Source organism: Ranitomeya imitator, chromosome 3 (genome assembly GCF_032444005.1).
Source record: "Ranitomeya imitator isolate aRanImi1 chromosome 3, aRanImi1.pri, whole genome shotgun sequence".
In the NCBI taxonomy this organism is placed as follows: domain Eukaryota; kingdom Metazoa; phylum Chordata; class Amphibia; order Anura; family Dendrobatidae; genus Ranitomeya; species Ranitomeya imitator.
Genome location: NC_091284.1, coordinates 337157347 through 337184570, shown reverse-complemented (window position 1 = coordinate 337184570; position 27224 = coordinate 337157347). Strand labels below are relative to the sequence as shown.

General features: G+C 48.6%; 1 protein-coding gene across 1 annotated transcript in view; it reads left to right on the top strand.

Moving 5' to 3' along the window:
- The first annotated feature begins 2883 nt into the window (after window positions 1-2883).
- The window catches only part of RPS6KA1 (ribosomal protein S6 kinase A1), a 356285-nt gene continuing 331944 nt past the window's right edge, over window positions 2884-27224 (top strand). Inside the window, exon 1 of the mRNA XM_069756752.1 lies at window positions 2884-3010. Within this exon, the coding sequence (XP_069612853.1) occupies window positions 2948-3010 (63 nt within the window). The 5' untranslated portion in view covers window positions 2884-2947. The remainder of the gene's footprint in view (window positions 3011-27224) is intronic.

The window sequence follows — 27224 nt, the reverse complement described above, 5'->3', positions numbered from 1 at the left end:
ACGCCATCTTCCACTCATCTCCCTCTCGAACCTTTATCCAATTATAGGCTCCCCGCAAATCTAACTTAGAACACCATTTAGCCCCAGACAATTAGTTACACAAGTCAGGAATGAGAAGAAGTGGGTACGTGTTTCTCACAGTGATCTTGCTGAGTTCCCGAAAGTCGAGGCAAGGACGCAAGCCACCATCTTTTTTCTTTACAAGTGTAAAAGCCAGCTGCCGCAGGAGAAACAGAAGGGCGGATATGCCCCTTACGAAGACTCTCTGCAATATACTCCTTCGTGGCAAGCCGCTCAGGACCAGACAGAATAAACAAACGGGCCTTGAGTAATATAGCCCCGGGAATTAAATTGATGGCACAATCAAAAGATGAATGTGGCGGTAGAACCTAACCCACGCTTTCAGAGAACACGTCTTCAAAGTCCTTCAGGTACTCCGGAATAGCTTCTAGACCGACAGACAACACAGATACAGACTTCAACGACTTAGATAAGGACACAGATTTACAACATTGGTTAACACAGTTAGACCCCCATTGAATAATTTCCCCAGTAAGGCTACTTTCACATATCCGTTTTTTGCCGTCAAGCGCAATCCGGCAAATTAAAAAAAAAAATGAATCTGGCGAATGATGCCGCCGGATCGTTTTTTCCCAAAGACTTGTATTAGCGCCGGATTGCGCTGGATGGCCTTACGTTTCATCCGTTTTTCGCCGGATCCAGTAAAAATTGCGGATCCAGCGGCTGGACAAAACGGACAGGGGAACTTTTTTGTATCCGGCGAAAAACCGGACGGCGCCTGATCCGGCGCCATCCGGCTTTTCCTGTAATGGAAGCCTATGGCGCCGTATTCTGTCAGTGACCGATTCTGGCGCCAGATTCTGTTTTTTAAACTGCACATACCCAGAATTTGGATTTTCCATTCTGTGTTTTTTTTTACTTCTGTCGCTCTCTCTCTCTCAGAAACTTGTCTGATCCGATTGGCAAGAACACATAGTCGGATCAGGCAGAAAAATTCTGGTGCCCAGAAACCATTTGGGCCAGGCTGCAGGGAGCTGGGTTTGATGCAGGGCTTCACTATCTGTGTATTTTAAGTGTCATATCGGTGGCCCAAAGTCATTTAACCCCTTAAAAACATTCAAATCTGTGAAAATGGGCTGTTTGCCCACTTTGATGCCAGTTCTGATGCCCAAAACCTTTTTGGGCCAGGCTGAAAAGACCTGGTTTTGATGTGGGGCTCCCTGTTGTGTATGTCTGCACTGTGGTATCAGTGGCCCAAAGTCATTTAACCCCTTAAAAAAACAGTTACTTATTCAAATGGCCAAAATTGACTGCCCACTTTGATGCCAGTTCTGATGCCCAGAACCCAGTTGGGCCAGGATGGAGATACCTGGTTTTGATGTGGGGCTCCCTGTTCTATATGTTTGCACTGTGAGATCAGTGGCCCAAAGTAATTTAACCCTTTCTGCAACGCTCTTTGGTGCCTACTTTGATGCCCATTTTTGTGCAAGTTTTATTGTTTTTGTAGCCGTTTTGAGGTGTATTCATATCAGGGCACCTCGCTGTATTGTCTTTTATTATTGTGATGCTTATTTGTTGTTGCTAAACCTATAAAAAAACAGAAAAGAAAAAATTGCCGAATAAGAAATCAACTTCAGCTCTGCATAAGAAACTGAACGAATAAGAAACCAACTTCAGCCTCGTGTGATAAATGCAGAAATGGTGATGGGTTTCTATTACACTTTTCCTCTGATTGTTCCACTCCTGGTTTTGGCTCACAAATACTGATGTAAAATACTGACCAAATACTGCTAGTGTGACGGCAGCCTAGGTTCACATTGCGTTAAGTGCAGTCCGTTCAGCGCATACGCTAACGGACTGCGTTAACGCAAGTGCCAAAATAGGTTGCGTTTATGCGATCGTGCTAACGCAGATGCTCTATCTGTGCTAGCGGTGACGGACCCAAAAGCGCTGCAGACTGCGTCCGAGGGTCCGTCACAGAATGACGGCACATCACTAATGCATGCCGATTATGACATGCGTTAGTGATGCGCTACATAATGGCAGTCAATGGGTGCGTTAACGCATCCGTTACATAGCGTTAGTGCCGCTATGTAACGGATGCCATCAGTGGATTGCACTTAACGCAATGTGAACCCATGTGCACATGCTGTGGAAAACGCTGCAGATCCGCATCTGTGAATCCGCAGCAGTTTCCCATGAGTTTACAGTATAACGTAAACCTATGGGAAACAAAACGCTCTGCACATGCTGCGGAAAAAAACGCACGGACACGCAGCTGTTTACATTCTGCAGCATGTCACTTCTTTCTGCGGATTCCACAGCGGTTTTACAGCTGCTCCAATAGAAAACCGCAGTTGTAAAACCGCAGTGAAAACCGCAGAAAAACGGCGGTAAATCCACAGTGGTTTGCACTGCGGATTTATCAAGTCTGCTACGGAAAAATCCGCAGTGGACCAGACTACGTGTGCACATACCCTAATACTAATGCTTGCAGTCTGGGGGCACTGAAGGGTTAACAAGAGGAAGCCCTTTTTTTCTTTTCCCCGCCACCCTGTCCTGTGCTTGTCTGCACCATTTCTCCAGGTCTCAGAGGCATTTCCAGCCCACAGCTCCCTCGCTCCTCACCAGTCACACTCCCCATCTGATAAGCTCCAGCCGGGCTCAGTCACCGCAGGCTCCATTCATGCACGCAGGGAGCCGCTCTTTGTATGGGATCGAGGAAGCACAATCAGGTGAGCGGCTCAGGGTGTGGGCGGGTCAGGGTGTGGGCGTGGTCCTTATCAGCCACCAATGGGGAGCGCAGCCTGTGATACTGGCCAATAGCACGTTAGCAGGGCGGGGCTCGGCGCTGATAGTGAGCAGTGACTGTGGAGCTGGTGTGTGTGTGCCGAGGAGGGAGATCGTCAGTGCTGGTCCCGGGAATATGCCGCTCGCTCAGCTCGTAGATTTCTGGCCCGACGTGGAGCTGGTGCCCGAGGAAACTGAGGTGAGCATGGGCACTGCTTCACCGTGCGTCGCTCCATGTGTGCGTGTCGCTCCATGTGTGCACGCTGTGCAGGTGCTGGCAGTGATTAGTTGCTGTATGTGACCGTGGACACGGGGGTTCGTGTCATGTGGAGTTTGCTTTGGATATAATAGTAGTGTAGATGATATAGTAGGTGCCGTGCTGGGTGCCATGTAGTGTAAGCGCTGCAGTGCTGGGCAGCAACAGGTGACGGATTGGCCTCAGGCTACAGTTGTCACACTACAATATGTTGTGTAGTATGGAAGTGCTGTCAGCGCCAGGATCCTTCACGTTCCCCACAATAGGCTGCTGGCAGTGTATTGTCATGGTAATAAACACAACAGTGGATGAAGTGAGGCTGTGTGTGTGTGTGTGTGTGTGTGTGTATATATATATATGCAGCGAGGCTGTGTGTGTGTGTATATATATATATATGCAGCGAGGCTGTGTGTATGTGTGTGTATGTATGCAGCGAGGCTGTGTGTGTATGTATGCAGCGAGGCTGTGTGTGTATGTATGCAGCGAGGCTGTGTGTGTGTATGTATGCAGCGAGGCTGTGTGTGTATGTATGCAGCGAGGCTGTGTGTGTGTGTGTGCAGCGAGGCTGTGTGTGTATGTATGCAGCGAGGCTGTGTGTGTGTGTGTGCAGCGAGGCTGTGTGTGTATGTATGCAGCGAGGCTGTGTGTGTGTGTGTGCAGCGAGGCTGTGTGTGTATGTATGCAGCGAGGCTGTGTGTGTGTGTGTGCAGCGAGGCTGTGTGTGTATGTATGCAGCGAGGCTGTGTGTGTATGTATGTATGCAGCGAGGCTGTGTGTATGTGTGTGTATGTATGCAGCGAGGCTGTGTGTGTATGTATGCAGCGAGGCTGTGTGTGTATGTATGCAGCGAGGCTGTGTGTGTATGTATGCAGCGAGGCTGTGTGTGTATGTATGTATGCAGCGAGGCTGTGTGTGTATGTATGCAGCGAGGCTGTGTGTGTATGTATGCAGCGAGGCTGTGTGTATGTATGCAGCGAGGCTGTGTGTGTATGTATGCAGCGAGGCTGTGTGTGTATGTATGCAGCGAGGCTGTGTGTGTATGTATGCAGCGAGGCTGTGTGTATGTATGCAGCGAGGCTGTGTGTGTATGTATGCAGCGAGGCTGTGTGTGTGTATGTATGCAGCGAGGCTGTGTGTGTATGTATGCAGCGAGGCTGTGTGTGTGTATGTATGCAGCGAGGCTGTGTGTGTGTGTGTGTGCAGCGAGGCTGTGTGTGTATGTATGCAGCGAGGCTGTGTGTGTATGTATGCAGCGAGGCTGTGTGTGTGTGTGTGCAGCGAGGCTGTGTGTGTATGTATGCAGCGAGGCTGTGTGTGTATGTATGTATGCAGCGAGGCTGTGTGTATGTGTGTGTATGTATGCAGCGAGGCTGTGTGTGTATGTATGCAGCGAGGCTGTGTGTGTATGTATGCAGCGAGGCTGTGTGTGTATGTATGCAGCGAGGCTGTGTGTGTATGTATGTATGCAGCGAGGCTGTGTGTATGTATGTATGCAGCGAGGCTGTGTGTATGTATGCAGCGAGGCTGTGTGTGTATGTATGCAGCGAGGCTGTGTGTGTATGTATGCAGCGAGGCTGTGTGTGTATGTATGCAGCGAGGCTGTGTGTGTATGTATGCAGCGAGGCTGTGTGTATGTATGCAGCGAGGCTGTGTGTGTATGTATGCAGCGAGGCTGTGTGTGTATGTATGCAGCGAGGCTGTGTGTGTATGTATGCAGCGAGGCTGTGTGTATGTATGCAGCGAGGCTGTGTGTGTATGTATGCAGCGAGGCTGTGTGTGTGTGTGCAGCGAGGCTGTGTGTGTATGTATGCAGCGAGGCTGTGTGTGTATGTATGCAGCGAGGCTGTGTGTGTATGTATGCAGCGAGGCTGTGTGTGTATGTATGCAGCGAGGCTGTGTGTGTATGTATGCAGCGAGGTTGTGTGTGTGTGCAGCGAGGCTGTGTGTGTATGTATGCAGCGAGGCTGTGTGTGTATGTATGCAGCGAGGCTGTGTGTGTATGTATGCAGCGAGGCTGTGTGTGTATGTATGCAGCGAGGCTGTGTGTGTATGTATGCAGCGAGGCTGTGTGTGTGTGTATGCAGCGAGGCTGTGTGTGTGTGTATGCAGCGAGGCTGTGTGTGTGTGTATGCAGCGAGGCTGTGTGTGTATGTATGCAGCGAGGCTGTGTGTGTATGTATGCAGCGAGGCTGTGTGTGTGTGTATGCAGCGAGGCTGTGTGTGTGTGTATGCAGCGAGGCTGTGTGTGTGTGTATGCAGCGAGGCTGTGTGTGTGTGTATGCAGCGAGGCTGTGTGTGTGTGTATGCAGCGAGGCTGTGTGTGTGTGTATGCAGCGAGGCTGTGTGTGTGTGTATGCAGCGAGGCTGTGTGTGTGTGTATGCAGCGAGGCTGTGTGTGTGTGTATGCAGCGAGGCTGTGTGTGTGTGTATGCAGCGAGGCTGTGTGTGTGTGTATGCAGCGAGGCTGTGTGTGTGTGTATGCAGCGAGGCTGTGTGTGTGTGTATGCAGCGAGGCTGTGTGTGTGTGTGTGTGTGTGTATGTATGCAGCGAGGCTGTGTGTGTGTGTGTATGTATGCAGCGAGGCTGTGTGTGTGTGTATGTATGCAGCGAGGCTGTGTGTGTGTGTGTGTATGCAGCGAGGCTGTGTGTGTGTGTATGCAGCGAGGCTGTGTGTGTGTGTATGCAGCGAGGCTGTGTGTGTGTGTATGCAGCGAGGCTGTGTGTGTGTGTATGCAGCGAGGCTGTGTGTGTGTGTATGCAGCGAGGCTGTGTGTGTGTGTATGCAGCGAGGCTGTGTGTGTGTGTATGCAGCGAGGCTGTGTGTGTGTGTATGCAGCGAGGCTGTGTGTGTGTGTATGCAGCGAGGCTGTGTGTGTGTGTATGTATGCAGCGAGGCTGTGTGTGTATGTTTAACCAATAGAGTCCAACTAATATCCTAAATAAAGGCACTTCATTCATCATAATTTTCACTAATTTCCAATCCCATCAGGATAGAAATATAGAAGAGATCCTTTGTTAAAAAATAAAACTTTATTTGAATCAATTTTAAAATACAACAATAGCAAGAGTATGTCACAGAAAGGGACATCACCAGGATCCAGATATGTTACACCAATTATAACCAAGAAAAACCATCAGTTGACATTTTCATATTGGAGATATTGCATATATATTAATATGCCAGAGAAACAAATAAATAAATGCCACGTAATAATAACTTCACCATAATCAGTGTTATATAGTAATGCTCTGCTTCTTCAATCCATATATACTAATATGCCAAAGAAAGAAATAAATACTACTTAATAATTACATCACCATAATCAGTGTTATATAATAATGCTCTACTTCTTCAATCTATGACAAATATCAGAAAGATGTAATTATTGTTGTCTATATGTACCCAGACAATAAATAGGCATAAAGTGTTCTCCAATATATATAATCTTTTATTGCACTATATGTCCGCAGCCTAGTTTTAAGTATATGGTGATACTATAACGCTAGAGGGGTGGTAAAGAAGAAATTTATCTAACATGTGAATTACTAAAATGGAGGTATATATAGAACCAAGCGCAACAGTATATAGGGATATAAAACAATAAAGTGATCCAAATAAGGGGAAGTCCCTATTGGAAAGTTATATACCCTATTTCAACTTGTAATTCCATAGCTGCCTTTTAAATGGCTGAGTCAAATAGCAATTGCTACTATACAAAGAGTGCCGTGCTGATATATTTCTAGATCCTATTTCAGTCAATGGTCTATCAAGGTGCAGTGCGGAAAAAAGTGCATTAGTGCCAATACCTGTGAGGCTGGTATGCTCATGCTGTCCTGGGTCTGCAATGGCGATGTCCCTTCACCCCGACGCGCGTTTCGCCGCCAGCTTCTTCCGGGGGCGTGATGCAGCGAGGCTGTGTGTATGTATGCAGCGAGGCTGTGTGTGTGTTCACCACGACGTGCGTTTCGCCGCCAGCTTCTTCCGGGGGCGTGATGCAGCGAGGTTGTGTGTATGTATGCAGCGAGGCTGTGTGTGTGTGTGTGTGTGTGTGTATGTATGCAGCGAGGCTGTGTGTGTATGTGTATGTATGCAGCGAGGCTGTGTGTGTATGTATGCAGCGAGGCTGTGTGTGTATGTATGCAGCGAGGCTGTGTGTGTATGTATGCAGCGAGGCTGTGTGTGTATGTATGCAGCGAGGCTGTGTGTGTATGTATGCAGCGAGGCTGTGTGTGTATGTATGCAGCGAGGCTGTGTGTGTATGTATGCAGCGAGGCTGTGTGTGTATGTATGCAGCGAGGCTGTGTGTGTATGTATGCAGCGAGGCTGTGTGTGTATGTATGCAGCGAGGCTGTGTGTGTATGTATGCAGCGAGGCTGTGTGTGTGTGTGTGTGTGTGTGTATGTATGCAGCGAGGCTGTGTGTGTGTGTATGTATGCAGCGAGGCTGTGTGTGTGTATGTATGCAGCGAGGCTGTGTGTGTGTGTGTGTGTATGTATGCAGCGAGGCTGTGTGTGTGTGTGTGTGTGTGTGTGTGTGTATGCAGCGAGGCTGTGTGTGTGTGTGTGTATGTATGCAGCGAGGCTGTGTGTGTGTATGGAGCGCCCCATCAGGGCAAGGGGTTACTCGGTACCGGGTCCTGTGGTTCACAATGGGGATGTCATGGTGGCTGACCCAGTCCGTGGCCCTGGGACGTCTGTGTAAAAGGGAAAGATCTTTAAATGGAATAAAGTTTATGTTCGTGATGCCACCTGTGGTATTTGGTCAGGGTGACCGACGCTGCATTAAGGGGTCCGCTGGGGAGATGTTATGGCAGCTGGACGGTGTACCTTCCCACAGGTGAAGTGTATCCTCAGGGCTTCCCAGTGTGTAGATGGTCGAATGGTGCAGTGAAGAACGAGGACACAAGGTTGCAGTCTCTTTACCTTTACTGAAGACTTCAGCATCCACAGTCCAGAGCACCAGACCACAGGTAGTCTGGCCGGTCTGAAGGCAAATCCAGAGTCCCCTTATCCAGGTGGAAATCAGTAGCCTTCCGTTGTGGTAGTCCCTTACTGCATAAGCTTCAAATAAGGTCCTCACAGATTCCCTCTCCTTTGCCTTCCTTCATGCTCGCTGCAATACAATTCTGCTTTCAAAGTGTCTTTCTGGGAGCTGCAGCTCTTGGGGCATGCACAACACCATGGACCCTCTTCTCTGTCCTCTGACAGGAATTCGCTCCTGCCAGGAACAGCTTCCCTGAAGGACTGACTAACTTTTCCTACAGACTACGGCTGCCGTCACACTAGCAGTATTTGGTCAGTATTTTACATCAGTATTTGTAAGCCAAAACCAGGAGTGGAACAAATAGAGGAAAAGTATAATAGAAACATATGCACCACTTCTGCATTTATCACCCACTCCTGGTTTTGGCTTACAAATACTGACGTGAAATACTGACCAAATACTGCTAGTGGACGGGCATAGTAAATATCTGTGTTTAGTTATAGCACCTCACTTCTCTTATTTTCCCATCACGCCTCTCATTTTCCCCCTCACATCTCTCATTTTCTCCCTCACACCTCTCATTCCCCCTAACACTTGTCATTTCGACCTTACATCTGTCATTTTCCGATCACTCCACTCCACTCCACTCAGTTCTCTCATTTTGCACTCACACCGTTTCATTTTCACCTCACACCCCTCATTTTCACCTCAGTATATACATGTTTGTCATCTCCCTTATATGTAGTATACACCTGTATGTCATCTCCTGTATATAGTGTATATACCTGTATGTCATCTCCTCCTCTATATAGTATATACCTGTGTGTTATCTCTCCTGTACATAGTATATATCTGTATGTCATCTCCTCCTGTATTGGACCTCGTTCACACGTTATTTGGTCAGTATTTTTACCTCAGTATTTGTAAGCTAAATTGGCAGCCTGATAAATCCCCAGCCAACAGGAAGCCCTCCCCCTGGCAGTATATATTAGCTCACACATACACATAATAGACAGGTCATGTGACTGACAGCTGCCGTATTTCCTATATGGTACATTTGTTGCTCTTGTAGTTTGTCTGCTTATTAATCAGATTTTTATTTTTGAAGGATAATACCAGACTTGTGTGTGTTTTAGGGCGAGTTTCATGTGTCAAGTTGTGTGTTGAGTTGCGTGTGGCGACATGCATGTGGCGACTTTTGTGAGATGAGTTTTGTGTGGTGACATGCGTGTAGCAACTTTTTGTGTGTCGAGTTGCATGTGACAGGTTAGTGTAGCAAGTTGTGTGCAGCAAGTTTTTGTGCATGGCGAGTTTTGCGCGTGGCGCCTTTTGAGTATGTGCAAGTCCTGTTTGAGGCAACTTTTGCATGTGTTGTAACTTTTGTGCATGTGGCAATTTTTTCGCGGGTGCAAGTGAGCCTAGTTTTGCATGTGGCGAGTTTTGCGTGGCGACTTTTGTGTCTCGACTTCTATGTAGCGAGGTTGGTGTATGTGTGGTGAAATGTGTGCTGAGGGTGGTATATGTGTTCAAGCACGTGGTAGTGTGTGGCGCATTTTGTGTGTGTGTTCATATCCCCGTGTGTGGTGAGTATCCCATGTCGGGGCCCCACCTTAGCAACTGTACGGTATATACTCTTTGGCACCATCGTTCTCATTCTTTAAGTCCCCCCCCCATCTGGCAGCTGTCAATTTGCCTCCAACACTTTTCATTTCACTTTTTCCCCACTATGTAGATAGGGGCAAAATTATTTGGTGAATTGGAAAGCGCGGGGTTAAAATTTCACCTCACAACATAGCCTAAGACGCTCAAGGGGTCCAGACGTGTGACTGTGCAAAATTTTGTGGCTGTAGCTGCGACGGTTCAGATGCCAATCCCGGACACACACACACACACACACACACACACACACACACGTAGCATCACTCTCCCCTAGAGGAAAGCAATACCACTGTGACGACCAGGACCCTGGGGCACCACATGTATATGGATCGCCCCCATAGGGCTGTGGGGAACGGGGAACTCGGTCCTTCGGTTCTCAAGGGGGATGTCATGGTGTAAAAGGAAAGGTCTTTAAAGGGATAGGTTTGTGACGCCACCTGTGGCATTCGGTCAGGATGACTGACGCTGCTTTACGTGGTCTGCTGGGGTGATGTTATGGCAGCTAGATGGTCTACCTTCCCACAGGTGAACTATGTCCCCAGGGCTTCCCAGTGTGTACGTGGTGGATGGTGTGAGGCGCAGTGAAGAACGAGGACACATGGTTGCAGTGTCTTTACCTTTTTACTGTAGACTTCAGCATCCACAGTCCAGAGCACCAGATCACAGGGCAGGCAGAGTCCGGCCGGTCTGAAGGCAAATCCAGAGTCCCCTTATCCAGGTGGAAATCAGTAGCCTTTCTCTAGCGCCTGGGTGTTGTAGTAACTTATTGCTGAGCCTCTCATAAGGTCCTCACAACTGTTGTAGATGTTATGTCTCTCTTTGTCCCCCAGATGGATAGGACAACCCGTATGACCGGTGGCCTGAGGCTTTTTACAGGGACTCTAGCACGCCCTGGCCTCTTGTGGGTGCCACCTTGCCTCCTGGGTATGTGGCGGATCAGTAACTTGTAATTAGCTGTCCTACCGATCTCTGGAGCAAGGTATAAAGGACTGTTGCTCCCTCGGTGTTCCGGCTACCGGGATCCTGTGCCTCAGAAGAAAGCAGCCTGTGTAGGGTAGAACTCCTTTTGGTTTCCACTCCTTTTGCTATGACGTCTTCTCACTCTGTACAATACAGTTCTCGGTTCGTGTCCTTTCTTCGGAACTGTCGCACGTGGGGCAGGCGCAGCTCCGTGACCTTCTGTCTAGGCCTCTGACAGGATCCCACCCCTGTCAGGGACCAACTACCTGAGGCGAAGCTAAGCCAGCAACTGCCTAACTTCCTCTCCAGGCCACCAGTTTTACCTAATTGTGAAGAGTGCCCTAATAAATAGGAGCACAGCTCCCCCTGGTGGGCTGGAGTATGAAATGTGTTGTATGTATGTGTTACCTGGCAAAGAGATCTCCTTTATTGCCTCCAAACGTAACATCACTCCCCCCCCCCCCCTAGAGGAGAATGATATTACTGCAACGAGCAGGACCCTGGGGTGCTACACTCCACCCCCCCACCCCCAGTTAAATCCAGTACTCCGGGACCGGGAAAAGAAAACAACAATACATTAGGAAAAGACATACAAATTTTAAAATGCTATAAAACAAGTTAATGTAACTGTGCTTCCCTTTATTGGAGGTGAGAACACTTGAACATTCCTTAATAAAAACATATATACATTTTGGAATGGAACAATTTAGCAAAAACAGTATACTAACGAACTATGGAATGCAATTACCCATACAGGTATACTATCTATTAAGTGCAAATCAACATTTTCGTTAGTCGTGCATGTGAAGAGTAAGAATATCTATCAACCCCCATGGGCTCTCTGCATTTTCATTCAGTTTATTCAAAAGTGCATTATTAACATTTTTCTATTATCTGTCTTAATCTCAATTTTACTCAAAATGCTTTATATTCTCCTTTAATACATCAACTTACTAATTAGCATGATAAACTAACTCTAAGCATGAGTTTATCAAAGTGCAACGATTCACATTCCCTTTAAGGGTTCAGATAACATTCAAGTCTTTCAATGAGGTAGTGCAACCAATACTCGGTCATTAACTCTAGAACATCTGGAACTTTCACGATGCTATCAGGAACAGTCTCTTCAAAAAGCTCCTTTTGTAAAACCAGTAGGGAGCACCCTTAAGAAGATGCAAACTATTTACAAGCCGTTCAGGAATCATTCACCGTCAATGATCCTACAGTCTTTAAGGCAACGATGAACTTGTGCAAAACAAAACCTAGGATCCCTTTAACAGGTGACCCCTTGTAGAAATAACCCTGGACGGGTGCAGAACTTGGAATCCTCTTTTCACTGAGGACCCCTTTAAGGAACCCTAGACGGGTTTAAAGTAGAAAAAGGAAAGTTTTTAATAACTACAGTCACTGTTCAGATTTGTGGTTTACTGATACAGTTCTGGCGTGGGCAGTCCTCTTGGATAAGAACGGCTGCCCGGCATCACGTATAGTGCATCTGCATTCTGGATTGGAGTCTGTGTGCTTACAGTTCTCTGCTCCACTAAGGCACCGGCGCATCTAGAGCACAGAACGACAGGTGCTCTTTCAAGGGCGGCTGTTGTTTCTCACCTGGCCAGATGGAGGTGCTGCTGGACAATGTGGAGCCTCCTGTGACAAACAGCTCTGAGTCTCGAAATGATGGCCTTTCTTCATCCAACTCGCATTTATGGACATGGAGGGCATACCATCCCTTATCTCCCCAGTGCCTGGTGTAGGTGACACGATCACCGGGGTAGAGGTCCCTGCCAGGGTGGCCCTCCAAGTGTGCCTCCACATCTCGCCTGTTGACAAAGACCTCTGGATAAAGGTCTGGCTATTTGGTGAACCCCCAGCCGGTATCAAGGCAGAATACCACTACAGTCCCGCACCTCCGTGGGCCCCGATCTCCATGACCCATCTTGCGGGCACGGGCTTTGGCCTGCAGATCTCGTTCACGTGCGGCCTGGCGCTTAAGTTGTTTCTTCTTCTCCCACTCCTCATGCTGCAGGGCCAGCTGCCGGTGGTAGTCCTGCTGGGTGACGATTTCAATGCTCTCTCCCTCCGGCTGAGCCTCTCCCAGGGACCCGATCAGATCAGTGGTGGTATGGGTCCACCTGAAGGTCACCCACTCTCCCTGGATGTCCACAGTCTGCCTAATGGGCTGCAGCGGGGCGTCGGAGGTTCTCAGAGTCTCCCAGGGCCTTTCACACTCAAGGTGGCTACACACCTGGCCGGGTGGTGGAGGGGAGTCGACTGGCACTAGCAGGGCAGTTTCCTCAGCTACCGGAGCAGGGATTGCAGGCTTTCCCACGGCCACGGCATCGCTGGTGCTGGCTTTTCACTGCAGGCTGCGGCTCCGTCGGCTGACTGCGCGACTGCTCCTGAACGCTGGCAGCTGCACGGTACCAAGACTTCCGGAGCTGGCAGCAAAGCTCCTCCAATTCCGCGCTGAGAACCTCCGGGTTCAGACATGGCGGCGGGGCCTCTCCTGCTTCCGATTGGCGGACTGCACTGCGGGTGTTCTTCCCCCTCCTCCTGGTGACCTCCGCTCGCCATCTTGCCAGCCAGGGTAGTGTCAGCTTCTTCCTCCGGTTTCTGCTCCTCCTCTTCTGGAGAGCGGTTCCTTCTTCCTCCACCATTCCAGACTAGGAGGCGGATTCCTTTGGTTGATGGGCATATTTTTCTGACGTAGTAATATCTGTGGGGGGCTGGCTCCATTTTCGCGCCTTTCTTCCAAGCTACGCCCACGATGACACGCCCCACTCCTCCTGCACGCCGCATGGTGCTATAATGGCGGCGGTTTTGGCGGGAATTTTGGCGGTCTTTTGCAATATACAGTCCTTAAGCAAATCACAATTCTGGCACATTTCTTAGGCGCACATGACCCGATTTTTCAGGCTTAAGTAGATCCTGTTCGTGACGCCAAAAGATTGGAGCGCCCCCAAGGGCTAGGGGAACTCGGTACCGGGTCCTTCGGTTCTCAAGGGGGATGTCACGTTGGCTGACCCAGTCCGTGGCCCTCGGGAGGACCGTTATAAAAGGGGGAAATGTTCGTGACGCCACCTGTGGTATTCGGTCAGGGTTACCGACACTGCTTAGGGGTCCGCTGGGGTGATGTTATGGCAGCTAGATGGTCTACCTTCCCACAGGTGAACTATGTCCCCAGGGCTTCCCAGTGTGTACGTGGTGGATGGTGTGAGGCGCAGTGAAGAACGAGGACACAAGGTTGCAGTCTCTTTACCTTTTTACTGAAGGCTTCAGCATCCACAGTCCAGAGCACCAGATCACAGGGCAGGTAGAGTCTGGCCGGTCTGAAGGCAAATCCAGAGTCCCCTTATCCAGGTGGAAATCAGTAGCCTTCCTCTAGCGCCTGGGTGTTGTAGTACCTTCCTGCTGAGCTTCTCGGTAAGGTCCTCACAACTGTTGTAGATGTTATGTCTCTCTCTGTTCCCCAGGTGGATAGGAACAAACTCGTATGACTGGTGGCCTGAGGCTTTTTACAAGGACTGTAGCACGCCCTGGCCCCTACAAGTTGCCACCGTGCCTCCTGGGTATAGGGCGGATCAGTAACTTAGAATTAGCTGTCCTGTTGGTCTCGGGAGCAAGGGATAGAGACTGTTGCTCCCTCGGTGTTCCGGTTACCGGATCCTGCGCCTCAAAAGGAGGCAGCCTTTGCAGGGCAGAACTCCTTCTGGTTTCCTCTCCTTTTGCTATGACTTCCAAACCATCTCTATAATACAGTTCTCTTTTCATGTCCTTTCTTAGGAACTGCCACACGTGGGGCAGGCACGGCTCTGTGACCTTCCGTGTAGGCCTCTGACAGGTTCCCACCCCTGTCGGGGACCAACCCTGTCAGCAGCTACTCGATGTTCCTCCTTCCTCTCTGTCTGCCTGACAGGAACTGACTAACTTCCTATCCAGACCACCAGTTTTACCTAATTGTGAAGAGTGCCCTAATAAATAGGAGCATAGCTCCCCCTGGTGGGCTGGAGTATGAAATGTGTTGTATGTATGTGTTACCTGGCAAAGAGATCTCCTTTATTGCCTCCAAACGTAACATCACTCCCCCCTAGAGGAGAATATTACTGCAATGACCAGGACTCTGGGGCGCTGCACTTGCTCAGAGCTTTATTATGACCTCTGTGCACAGTGCATTATAGTGGATCTTTTGAGTATGGGACTAAGCTCTTAAAAAGGTTTTCTAGGAGGAAAATGGCTCTGGTCATGTGTAGACACAGGAAACTGTCCTGTGTGGGAGCTACGGTGTGGCCCAGCTTGGAGAGCTACTGAAGGACTGTGGCACTAGGACTTAGGCTGGTTTCTGACTCGCATTCCTGTGCGCTACGGATGGTAGCTTACTTCCTCCTTGCTTTCTCCGTGAATCTCCGCTCTGCCTACTGCTGGCTGCATCCAGCGTTTCCCTGAGTACCTATCTTTAACACTGGGTACGCAGGGACATGCGTTGTATGCGGATGTGTCCTCATGCGGCGATTTGAGATGTTCAGTGCCCGCATGGAAACACAAGTCTGAAACCAGCCCAATACAATTAGTATAATTAACTGTATAACTTTCACACTTACAGCAGATGAAGGAATCTTATTATTTTTTTTTTTTCCCTTGGAAAGTCTAGTCTCATCCTGATTTCCTAGTTTGTGGGGGGTGGTGCTCGTGATTCACACTTAAAGGGAACCTGCAAAAGAAAACAAAATGACTCTCACCTGGGGGCGGGCTGGTCTGAGGGGTGTCACTCTTCTTGGTCCAGCGCCTCCCATCTTCTTGCGATGCCGCCCTCCTACTTCACAGGCTCCCCGAAATCGTGCTTTGGCGCATGTGTACTTATCTGCCCTGTTGAGGGCAGAGCAAATTCCTGCAGTGCGCAGATGCTAGGCCTGACGTTTCCCGGCCCCTGCGCACTGCAGTACTTTGCTCTGCCCTCAACAGGGCAGATAAGTACACCTGCTCAGGAGCGCAGATGCTGGGGAGCCTGTATAGATGATGGAGGGACGCATCATTCACATGAAGCAAGCAGGACGGGCATCATAATAAGATGGGAGGCACCGAACCAAGAAGAGTGACACCCCTCAGACCATACCACCCCACAGGTGAGTAATAAGTTATTTTTCTCTAGTCACCTTCCACGACAGCATAAGAGGATGTATCCATTCCCTAATGGGGGACAGGAAGCACGAGAGGTTAAAAGCCCCTCCTCCCTCCAAATCGCCAGTGTCTTTCCTGTCCCCCATGGGACATGGAGAGGTTCTTGTATGCTGCGTGGCCGGCGTCTGCAGTGTACCTGTTTTTTCCTGCCGGGCAGTAGTGGTCGGGGCTCTGCCTTACTCCTTTTCATGCTGCTCCTGTCCCCCCCCCCCCCCCCCTCCCGACTCTGGACCTTCCTGGCCCACCTGTGCCTCTGCGGAGGTAAAGCGGGCCAGTGATCCCCGGTGGTGGCCTCCTTGAGCTCACCGCCTTGTCCTCCTCTCCTGAGCGGCGTTCGGCTTCTCGGAAGTGACGTCATTGTTGCGCGTGCGTCACTTCCGGTCCTGCGCTCTTTGCTGGAGCCCATCAACTTCCTGGTCTGGCCTCATAGCGCCTCCAGGACCGCCAACGCCGCACAGAGCACACCTTTCCATGTGGAGGCCTGCTCCAGGACCCGGGGAGGAGGAGGGGAACCTGATTCCCCTGCGCTGGGGGCTGGATTTATTTTTATATAAACCAGCCTGAAGACACCTCCAGGTAAGACTGATCCCTGTCATAATGGATGGTGCTTCCTGCCCTGCATCTGCAGAGCCCAGTGCTGCCCCTGCTCCAGTAAGTCAGTTGCGGGGTGGGTCCGAGGCTAGGATTAGTGGGACTCTTCTGATCCTTACACCACTCTCCCTCTTTTTTTTTTTTTTTTTTTTTTTTTTTTCAGGGAGACAAGTCTGCTCAGAAAATCCCGGCCAAAAAGACGCCTAAATGTGCAATCTGCACTGTAAAGCTTCCCTCTCTATGGGCGATAAAGCTGTGTCAGGGGTGCACAGATAAAGTTGTCAAAGCCGAGCAGCCTTCTCTCCTTGATGAAATCCGGGCCCTAGTCAAGCATGAAGTACAAACTTCTCCAGCTGCCTTCAATCCTCCTCCACAGCCGCAGGGTCCCTCTCCTTCTAAAAAAAAAAAGAAAAATACAATTTGAAGACTCAGCCTCAGAGTCCGATCACTCGTTTTCATCTTCTTCTGAAAAATGGGGTGAATCTTCATCTCCTAAATTTACGGAAGCAAGAAAATATTTTTTCTCCTCTGATTGTACTGAAGAGTTAGTTATGGCTGTACGTAACACGATGGGGTTACAGGAGGAATCTGTTCCTCAATCTATACAGTTCGAAATGTTCAGAGGATTGAAATCGGGAGAGACAAGTGGGGTTCCCGATGCATAAAAATGTCCTTTGATTTAATTTCTCAGGAGTGGGCGCTTCCGGAGAAACGCCTATCCACCCCCTCTGAAATGAAACATAGGTTTCCATTAGAAGCAGGTTCCCCTTCATGGGACATACCTAAGGTGGACGTTCAGGTGGCGAGGGTAGCAAAGAAAAACCTCTCTCCCCTTTGAGGACTCCTCACAGTTGAGAGATCCGCTAGACAGAAAGATGGAGAGCTTATTAAAAAAGTCATGGGAAACATCCACCTCGGGGTTAAAATCTAATATTGCTGCCACGTGTTGCCAGAGCACTGTCTCGGATGGACGAGCTGGGGAAGCACATTGCTCAGGGTGCCTCCAGAGGGGATTTATTGGACTCTCTTCCCATGCTCCAAAAAGCCTCAGCTTTCTTAGTGGACGCCTCTATGGAGTCTATTAGAATTGCGGCCAGATCCTTAGTTCAATCTAATTCCGCCCGTAGGGCCCTCTGGCTTAAAATGTGGAGCGGTGATGTTGCCTCCAAAATTAAGCTGTGTACAATTCCCTTTAAAGGTGATTATCTTTTTGGGCCCGCTCTGGATGAAATTCTGGAAAAGGCCACAGATAGAAAATAGGCCCTTCCAGAACAGAAGCTGGTCAGAAAACGTTTTTTTTTTTTTTTTCGTGCCCCCCCCAATCTAATACCCCTCAAACAAGAGGTAAAGGGAAAACTGGGCGATGGATCTATGCAAAGGGAAAAATATCATCATTCCCCAGCAGCAGCCACAGCAGGATAAATGACTCCGTCCCAGTGGGGGAAGGCTCGCAAACTTCATCCATCATTGGCGGGCCATTACCAATTGTCAATGGGTTCTGAATATTATTCAGGAGGGCCTCCTCATAGAATTCAGATCTCCCTCCCCCCCCCCCCCCCTCAGAATCTGAGGATTACTTCTCCGACCTCTCAGGGAGCACATACAATGATGACAGACCTTGGGGACCTCCTAAAATCAAATGCAATCTCCCCAGTACCCCCGGAGGATTGGGGTTTGGGCCACTACTTTCGTCTCTTCCTGGTTTAAAAAAAAACAAAAAAAACACAACAATCAGGGAGGTGCGAGTCATAATAAATCTAAAAGATCTCAATTGTCATATCCTATACCGCCGGTTAAAAATGGAATCGGTGAAATCTGCTATCCCCCTGATAAGTCAAAATTATTTCATGGCAACCATCGACCTAAAGGACGCCTACTTTCATGTGCTAATTACTTCCTGTTCCGGGGATGATCTCAGGCTTCCTGTTCCGGGGATGATCTCAGGTTTGCAATACAGTTCAACCAACAAGTGAATCATTTTCAATTCAACTGCTCCCTTTCGGCATTTCTTCAGCGCCGAGAGTATTCTCCAGGATAATGGCAGAGGCCATGTCTCACTTCCGGAGTCAGGGAGTCTGTATTGTCCCATACCTGGACGATCTGCTGCTTATAGCCCCCTCGGCGCAGATCCTCAAAAATCATGTTTCAAAGACCGTCGACATTCTCAAAACCTTGGGGTGGCTCCCAAATCTGAGGAAGTCCCAGCTGCAACCTTCCAAATCAAGGAGGTTTATGGTTGTTCTGTTAGACTCAGTAAAACAGAAATTGTTTCTCCCGGAAGATCATCGTCGAGCGTTAATAGAGAAGATTATAGATCTCTGACTCTATGGAAAAGCATGTCAGTCCTAGGCTCTATGACGGCATGTATGTATTCAGTCAGTTTCTTGGGCTCAGGCACATTCCAGAACCCTTCGAGCTCACGTCCTCGCAAACTGGGATGGAAATCCGGTTTCTCTGAACAAGAGTACACACTCTGGGGCGCGTGAAAGCATCACTAGCATGGTGGTTGAGCCCCAAGAATATCCACAGGGGTGTGAGCTGGTCACAGTCCCCCCTTGTAACAATTCCAACAGATGCCAGCAAATGAGGCTGGGGGGCAGTAATTTTGCATACTCCCTTCCAGGGATGCTGGAATCAGGCAGCCATATCCTCCAACTTCAGGGAGTTGAAAGCAGTGGAGGAGGCTCTCCTAGCTGCCAGTGACCTAATATCGGGGAATCATGTCAAGATTTATTCAGATAACACAACTGTTGCTCACCTCCGACATCAGGGGAGCTCAAAGTTCAACAGTTTAAAAAAAAAAAAAAAAAAAAAAAACTCTCAAACCGTATATTCTGTTGGGCAGAAAAGCATCTTCTCTCCCTCACAGCTGTCCACTTGAAGGGGTCCTCCAACCTGCAGGCGGATTTCCTGAGTCGTCAGGACATTCAGCCAGAAGAATGGAGCCTGAACAAGAGTCTTCAGGATGTTGGTAGACAGATGGGGTCTACCAGAAGTCGATTTATTTGCCTCAGACCAAAATTCACAAGTCAAAACCTTTTTTTTTTTTTTTCCCTGAATCCCAGGGACAATTCCAAAAGAGTGAATGCTCTTGTCCAGGCATGAAACTTCCGATTGGCCTACGCCTTCCCGCCAATCCCAATATTGGTGAAAACCCTTCAAAAGATCAGAGATGAACAGGTGCCAACCATCCTAGTTGCTCCAGTATGGCCAAAAAGAAGCTAGTTCAATATCATCACAGAACTACAGATAGACAGTCCAGTTCACCTGCCAGTAGATGCCGACCTTCTGCTTCAAGGGCCCTTCCAGCACCAGAATTCCCAAAGATTGAACCTAGCGGTTTGGTTACTGAGGCCCAGGTCCTAAGTGCTAGAGGGCTGTGGGATGCTGTAATTTCTACTTTGCAAAAGTCCAGGAAGCCTTTCACTAATGCAATATATGGTAGTGTGGAAGACATTCTCAGCTTTCTGTCTACCTAATAAACCAGATCCACTCCATCCAAATATATCTCAAATATTGGACTTCCTTCAGTGTGGGTTAGTTAGGCCTTAGGCCCAGCACTCTAAAGGTACCGTCACACTAGACGATATCGCTAGCGATCCGTGACGTTGCAGCGTCATCGCTAGCGATATCGTCCAGTGTGACAGGCAGCAGCGATCAGGCTCCTGCTGTGCTGTCGCTGGTCGGGGAAGAAAGTCCAGAACTTTGTTTCGTCGCTGGACTCCCCGTAGAGATCGCTGAATCGGCGTGTGTGACACCGATTCAGCGATGTCTTCGCTGGTAACCAGGGTAAACATCGGGTTACTAAGCGCAGGACCACGCTTAGTAACCCGATGTTTACCCTGGTTACCAGCGTTAAAGTAAAAAAAAACAACCACTACATACTTACCTACCGCTGTCTGTCCTCGGCGCTCTGCTTCTCTGGTCTGACTGTGAGCACAGCGGCCGGAAAGCAGAGCGGTGACGTCACCGCTCTGCTTTCCGGCTGCCCGGCGCTCACAGCCAGAGCAGAGAAACACCGCGCCGGGGACAGACAGCGGTAGGTAAGTATGTAGTGGTTGTTTTTTTTTTTTACTTTAACGCTGGTAACCAGGGCAAACATCGGGTTACTAAGCGCGGCCCTGCGCTTAGTAACCCGATGTTTACCCTGGTTACCGGGGACCTCGGGATCGTTGGTCGCTGGAGAGCTGTCTGTGTGACAGCTCTCCAGCGACCAAACAGCGACGCTGCAGCGATACCGGATCGTTGTCGGTATCGCTGCAGCGTCGCTTAGTGTGACGGTACCTTAAAGGTTCAAGTTTCCACTTTCAGCACTGTTTGTGACCAGGATCTTGCCAATCACCGTTGGATCAGAAGATTCATGGAATCAGCTCTAAGATCGCAGCCTAGGAAACAACCCATGATACCCTCATGGGACTTGAATCTAGTCCTCAGGGGGCTCACGCAAGCACCGTTCGAGCCCTTAACTTCCTGTTCTCCTCAACACCTGTCATACAAGGCTGCCTTCCTGGTAGCGATTACCACAGCAAGACATGTGGGGGAGCTGCAAGCCTTATCTGTTAGAGAACCCTACTTGCTAATTACAGATGACTCTATAATTCTCCGGCTTGATCCATCTTTTCTGCCGAAGGTGGTGTCTGATTTTCACTGTTCTCAAAACGTTATTCTTCCTTCCTTCTGCCAGAACCCAGCAAACCCAAAAGAAGAAGAGTTCCATTCTCTCGATGTTAGACAGACTATTCTACACTACACTATCTTGAACAAACTAGCTCTTTCAGAGTTGATCAAAACCTGTTTGTCCATCTGTCAGGTCAGCATAAAGGAAGGAAAGTGACAAAAGTACTATTTCTAGTTGGATCAAAAGCGCCATACATGAAACATATCTGGCCCAGAACTTGACTCCTCCAATCAATGTCAAGGCCCACTCTACAAGGTCTACTTCAGTGTCATGGGCAGAAAGAGCAGGCGCTCCCATCGAGCAGATCTGCAGGGCTGCAACATGGTCTTCACCACATACCTTTACCAAACACTACAGATTGGACATTTTCTCCAATAGGGATCTAGTCTTTGGCCGGAAAGTTCCCCAGGCTATTGCCCCCCCCCCCCCTCCCAAGTAGCAGAATTGGTTGGTACTCCTCTATGCTGTCATGGAAGGTGACTGGTGAAAATGTCGTGTCGTGGTGAAATGCTGTCGTGGAAGGTTAATTCTATATTCTTCCTTCAGTCCGGATCTGGGGCTTATCTACAGCATTATAGAATGCCATCAGACCTGAAAGGTGGTGGCCGTAACTCGTATCTGCCTAACCTGGTGACAGGTTCCCTTTAATGCCAATTATACTGTCTGGCTGCTGCACTGGATTGCTCCTGGGTTTGCATTGTCTGGCTGCTGCCCCGGATTGCTCCTGGGTTTGCATTGTCTGGCTGCTGCCCCGGATTGCTCCAGGGTTTGCATTGTCGGGCATTCTTCCCTGGATTGCCCCTGATGCTGCTATAGAACTTGTCTCTGCATCTTGGGAAATGCAATGGACCTGAACCTCGGAATTGGGAACCAACAGCACGCTCAGGTGATCCCGGCTGGCTGGGGGGCTTATAAACCCTGCACATATTTGACCGTATTTCCTAGACTGAGGCAGTTGCCAGTTTCCTAGGCACTGAGCTGTAAATTGAAAAGTAGAGCTAATGGGAGAACAGGGCACATTTTTATAAAAAAAAAAAAAATTACTTATAGCCACTGTACAAGCATGCACATCTGCAAAGATGGAAGTAACTCTTTGAGGATATGTTTACACAGAGAAGTTTCAACAAGAACAATAAACAGAAGCCAAACACTTTTAAAAGAAATACATATCATTTTGGGGGGTTTCAATTCTAATGCAGTTTTGATGAAGCATTTTCTTTTCCCACACTTTTCATTTATTTTTCTGCTGCAGCAAGAAAAACTAAATCTCCGAGCATTAAAAAACTCGGAGGACCCCTGAGCATGCTCGGGAAATATCGAGTAACGAGTATATTTGCTCATCACTAGAGCTGATTCCTTCAGAAACCTTGATCAAAGAAGCAACATGGCTATTTTATTCTGCATTGTTTTTCAAAACCTTGTCTGAAGACCAAAAATTTACTGCAGCAATGTCCCATTGAAATCAGTAGGAAGTGTATTCAAATCGTTTTTTGCTGAGGATTTTGGAGTGGATCAAAAATTGTGTGAACAAACCCTACGATACTTTGCAGTTCTCCTGCACCAAACAAAATGTAGTTATCAGCATTCTCCATAAGCCGTCAATTATTATAGGAGGAAGAGGCCAGACATTTGGTCTGTTGCAGGGGAAATCTAGTAATCTATCATACCAGTCAGATGAATTGGCATCATACAGTGCATGGCCTACTTGATTTTTCCCTTTATAAATTGGGGTCCCAAATAAGTGACTCTCCTATAAAATGTCCAAAGTCACACTGAACGTTTTGCTGTGTTCTTATTGATGTCTTTTGGGTAAAAATGTTTTGGCCAAATTTATCTATACTAAATGGCGCGTGCGATTTATATTTTTTTTATTTTTTTTTCGCCGGACGAGTTGTACTTTTGAACGATACAATTGGTTTTACCATGTCGTGTAACAGAAAACAGGAAAAAATTCCAAGTGCGATGAAAGTTCAAAAAAAGTGCAATCCCACACTTTTTTTTTTTTTGCTAGGTTACCAAAATACTAAAACTGACCTGCCATTATGATTCTCCAGGTCATTACGAGTTCATAGACACCAAACATGTTTAGGTTCTTTTTTTTATGTAAGTGGTGAAAAAAAAATTAAAAAATTAGCTAAATTTTTAAAAAATTGTGCAATTTCCCGATACCTGTAGCGGCTCCGTTTTTTGTGATCTGGATTTGGGTGAAGGCTTATTTTTTTGCGTGCCGAGCTGACGTTTTTAGTTATACCAGATTTTGGAAAGTAGACCCCCTTAAGGAACTTATCTAGAGGTGTGGTGAGCACTTTGACCCACCAAGTGCTTCACAGAAGTTTATAATGCAGAACCGTAAAAATAAAAAATCATTTTTTTCACAAAAATTATTTTTCGCCCCCAATTTTTTATTTTCCCAATGGTAAGAGAAGAAATTGGAACCAAAAAGTTGTTGTACAATTTGTCCTGAGTATGCTGATACCCCATATGTGGGGGTAAACCACTGTTTGGGCGCATGGGAGAGCTCGGAAGGGAAGGAGCGCCGTTTGACTTTTCAATGCAAAATTCACAGGAATTGAGATGGAACGCCATGTTGCATTTGGAGAGCTCCTGATGTGCCTAAACATTGAAACCCCCCCCACAAGTGACACCATTTTGGAAAGTAGACCCCCTAAGGAACTTATCTAGATGTGTGGTGAGCAGGGGTGGATAAAGGGTCGCCAGGGCCTCGGGCTGTTCAGACACTGTAGGCCCCCCTGGTCATGTGACGGGGGTCATGTGACGGGGGTCATGTGACAGGGGTCATGATATACCTGAACCAGATTATTCCAGAAAAATGGCCGGGTCCTACTCTACTGTAACCGATTAAATATTAGTTAAAATATGCAATACAATTTAGGAATATTTTGACCAATATCACATACAAGGAACAAATACCACCGCACCATGACCAGACCACAAATTACAACCACAGTGATCGAATAATATCACATACAAGGAACAAATACCACAGCACCATGTCAACACCACATATTACCACCACTTGGTGACCAAATATAACACACAAGGGACAAATACCACAACACCATTTCCAGACCACATATTACCACCACATAGTGACTGAATAGTACAATACTGATCAGTAATAAAAAAAAACAAAAAACAAACAAACACAATACTATCACCATAAGTGCCAGTATCCAGTATTCACAGGAGATCTGTACTTAGTATGCAGTGTCTGTGTAGAGGTAATGCAGAGATCACTGGTGACATTGTACACAGGACCTCTGTATATAATGTATAGGTAATACAGTGATCACTGGTGGTATTATACACAGGAGCTCTGTATATAATGTATAGGTAATACAGTGATCACTGGTGACTTTGTACACAGGACCTCTGTATATAGTATACAGTGTATAGTGTCAGTGTATAGGTAACACTGACTCACCAGTGACGTCTCTAGGTGAACTCCTTCGTCTTTCATCCAGCACAGACTACCATCATTTCTTCCAGCCAGGACTCGTTTCTGCAGGAAATAACAGTTATTTCAAGCTCCGCTTGCAGAACACATTACTTAATTTTTCACAAATTCTACATTCCACATGAAGAAAAAAAGGCGACATAGTGTCACTCTGCACAGTAACAGGACCGCCCCCCCCCCCCCATTTAAAACGGTATACTCAAAAAATAAAATAAATACATCACTGCAGTAATAATATCCCTTAATTAGCCCCTATGGTAATAATATTCCCCATCCTGTCCCCGTATATCTCATTTCTGGCTTCAGCCATATGTTCTCGCATCCTGCCTTCATGAGTATCCATTCTCCATATGATCCATATGATCTCCCCATCCTGCCCCATCTGTCTCCATCCTGCCCCATAATCCAATCCTGCCCCATGTCTTTCATTCTGCCCCGTGTCTCCAATCATGCCCCGTATCTACATTCAGCCCATGCCTCCAGTCCTGCCCCCAGTGTGTCCAGCAATCTGCCCCAGTGTGTCCAGCATATTACCCCAGTGTGTCCAGCATATTACCCCCAGTGTGTCCAGCATATTAACCCCAGTATATCCAGCATTCTGCCCCAGTGTGTCCAGCATTCTGCCCCAGTGTCCAGCATTCTGCCCCAGTGTGTCCAGCATATTGCCCCAGTGTGTCCAGCAATCTGCCCCAGTGTGTCCAGCATATTACCCCCAGTGTGTCCAGCATATTACCCCCAGTGTGTCCAGCAATCTGCCCCAGTATGTACAGCATATTGCCCCAGACAGTGTGTCCAGCAATCTGCCCCAGTGTCTGACTCCAGCATATTGCCCCCAGTGTGTCCAGCAATCTGCCCCAGAGTGTCCAGCATTGCCCCCAGACAGTGTGTCCAGCAATCTGCCCCAGTGTGTCCAGCATATTACCCCCAGTGTGTCCAGCAATCTGCCCCAGTATGTCCAGCATATTGCCCCACTGTCCAGCAATCTGCCCCAGTATGCCCAGCATATTTCCCCAGAGTGTCCAGCATATTGCCCCCAGTATGTCCAGCAATCTGCCCCAGTATGTCCAGCATTGCCCCAGACAGTGTGTCCAGCATATTACCCCCAGTGTGTCCAGCAATCATCTGCCCCAGTATGTACAGCATATTGCCCCAGTGTGTCCAGCATTGCCCCCAGACAGTGTATCCAGCAATCTGCCCCAGTGTCTGACTCCAGCATATTGCCCCCAGTGTGTCCAGCAATCTGCCCGAGTGTCCAGCATTGCCCCAAGACAGTGTGTCCAGCAATCTGCCCCAGTGTGTCCAGCATATTACCCCCAGTGTGTCCAGCAATCTGCCCCAGTATATCCAGCATATTGCCCCAGTGTCCAGCATATTGCCCCAGTGTCCAGCAATCTGCCCCAGTATCTCCAGCAATCTGCCCCAGTGTGTCCAGCATATTACCCCCAGTGTGTCCAGCATATTACCCCCAGTGTGTCCAGCAATCTGACCCAGTATGTATAGCATATTGCCCCCAGACAGTGTGTCCAGCAATCTGCTCCAGTGTCTGACTCCAGCATATTGCCCCCAGTGTGTCCAGCAATCTGCCCCAGTGTCCAGCATTGCCCCCAGACAGTGTGTCCAGCAATCTGCCCCAGTGTCCAGCAATCTGCCCCAGTATGTCCAGCATATTGCCCCAGAGTGTCCAGCATATTTTGCCCCAGTGTCCAGCATATTGCCCCAGTATGTCCAGCAATCTGCCCCAGTATGTCCAGCATTGCCCCCAGACAGTGTCAAGCATATTACCCACAGTGTGTCCAGCAATCTGCCCCAGTATGTACAGCATATTGCCCCAGTGTATCCAGCATTGCCCCCAGACAGTGTGTCCAGCAATCTGTCCCAGTGTCTGACTCCAGCATATTGCCCCCAGTGTGTCCAGCAATCTGCCCCAGTATGTCTAGCAATCTGCCCCAGTATGTCCAGCATTGCCCCCAGACAGTGTGTCCAGCAATCTGCCCCAGTGTGTCCAGCATATTACCCCCAGTGTGTCCAGCAATCTGCCCCAGTGTGTCCAGCATATTACCCCAGTGTGTCCAGCATATTACCCCCAGTGTGTCCAGCATATTAACCCCAGTATGTCCAGCATATTGCCCCAGTGTGTCCAGCATTGCCCCCAGACAGTGTGTCCAGCAATCTGCCCCAGTGTCTGACTCCAGCATATTGCCCCCAGTGTGTCCAGCAATCTGCCCGAGTGTCCAGCATTGCCCCCAATGTGTCCAGCAATCTGCCCCAGTGTGTCCAGCATATTACCCCCAGTGTGTCCAGCAATCTGCCCCAGTATGTCCAGCATATTGCCCCAGTGTCCAGCATATTGCCCCAGTGTCCAGCAATCTGCCCCAGTATCTCCAGCATATTGCCCCAGAGTGTCCAGCATTGCCCCCCAGTGTGTCCAGCAATCTGCCCCAGTATGTCTAGCAATCTGCCCCAGTGTGTCCAGCATATTACCCCCAGTGTGTCCAGCAATCTACTCCAATGTGTCCAGCATTGCCCCAGTGTGTCCAGCATGGCCCCAGTGTGTCCAGCATTGCCCCAGTGTCTCCAGCAATCTGCCCCAGTGTCTCGAGCAATCTGCCCCAGTGTCTCCAGTAATCATCT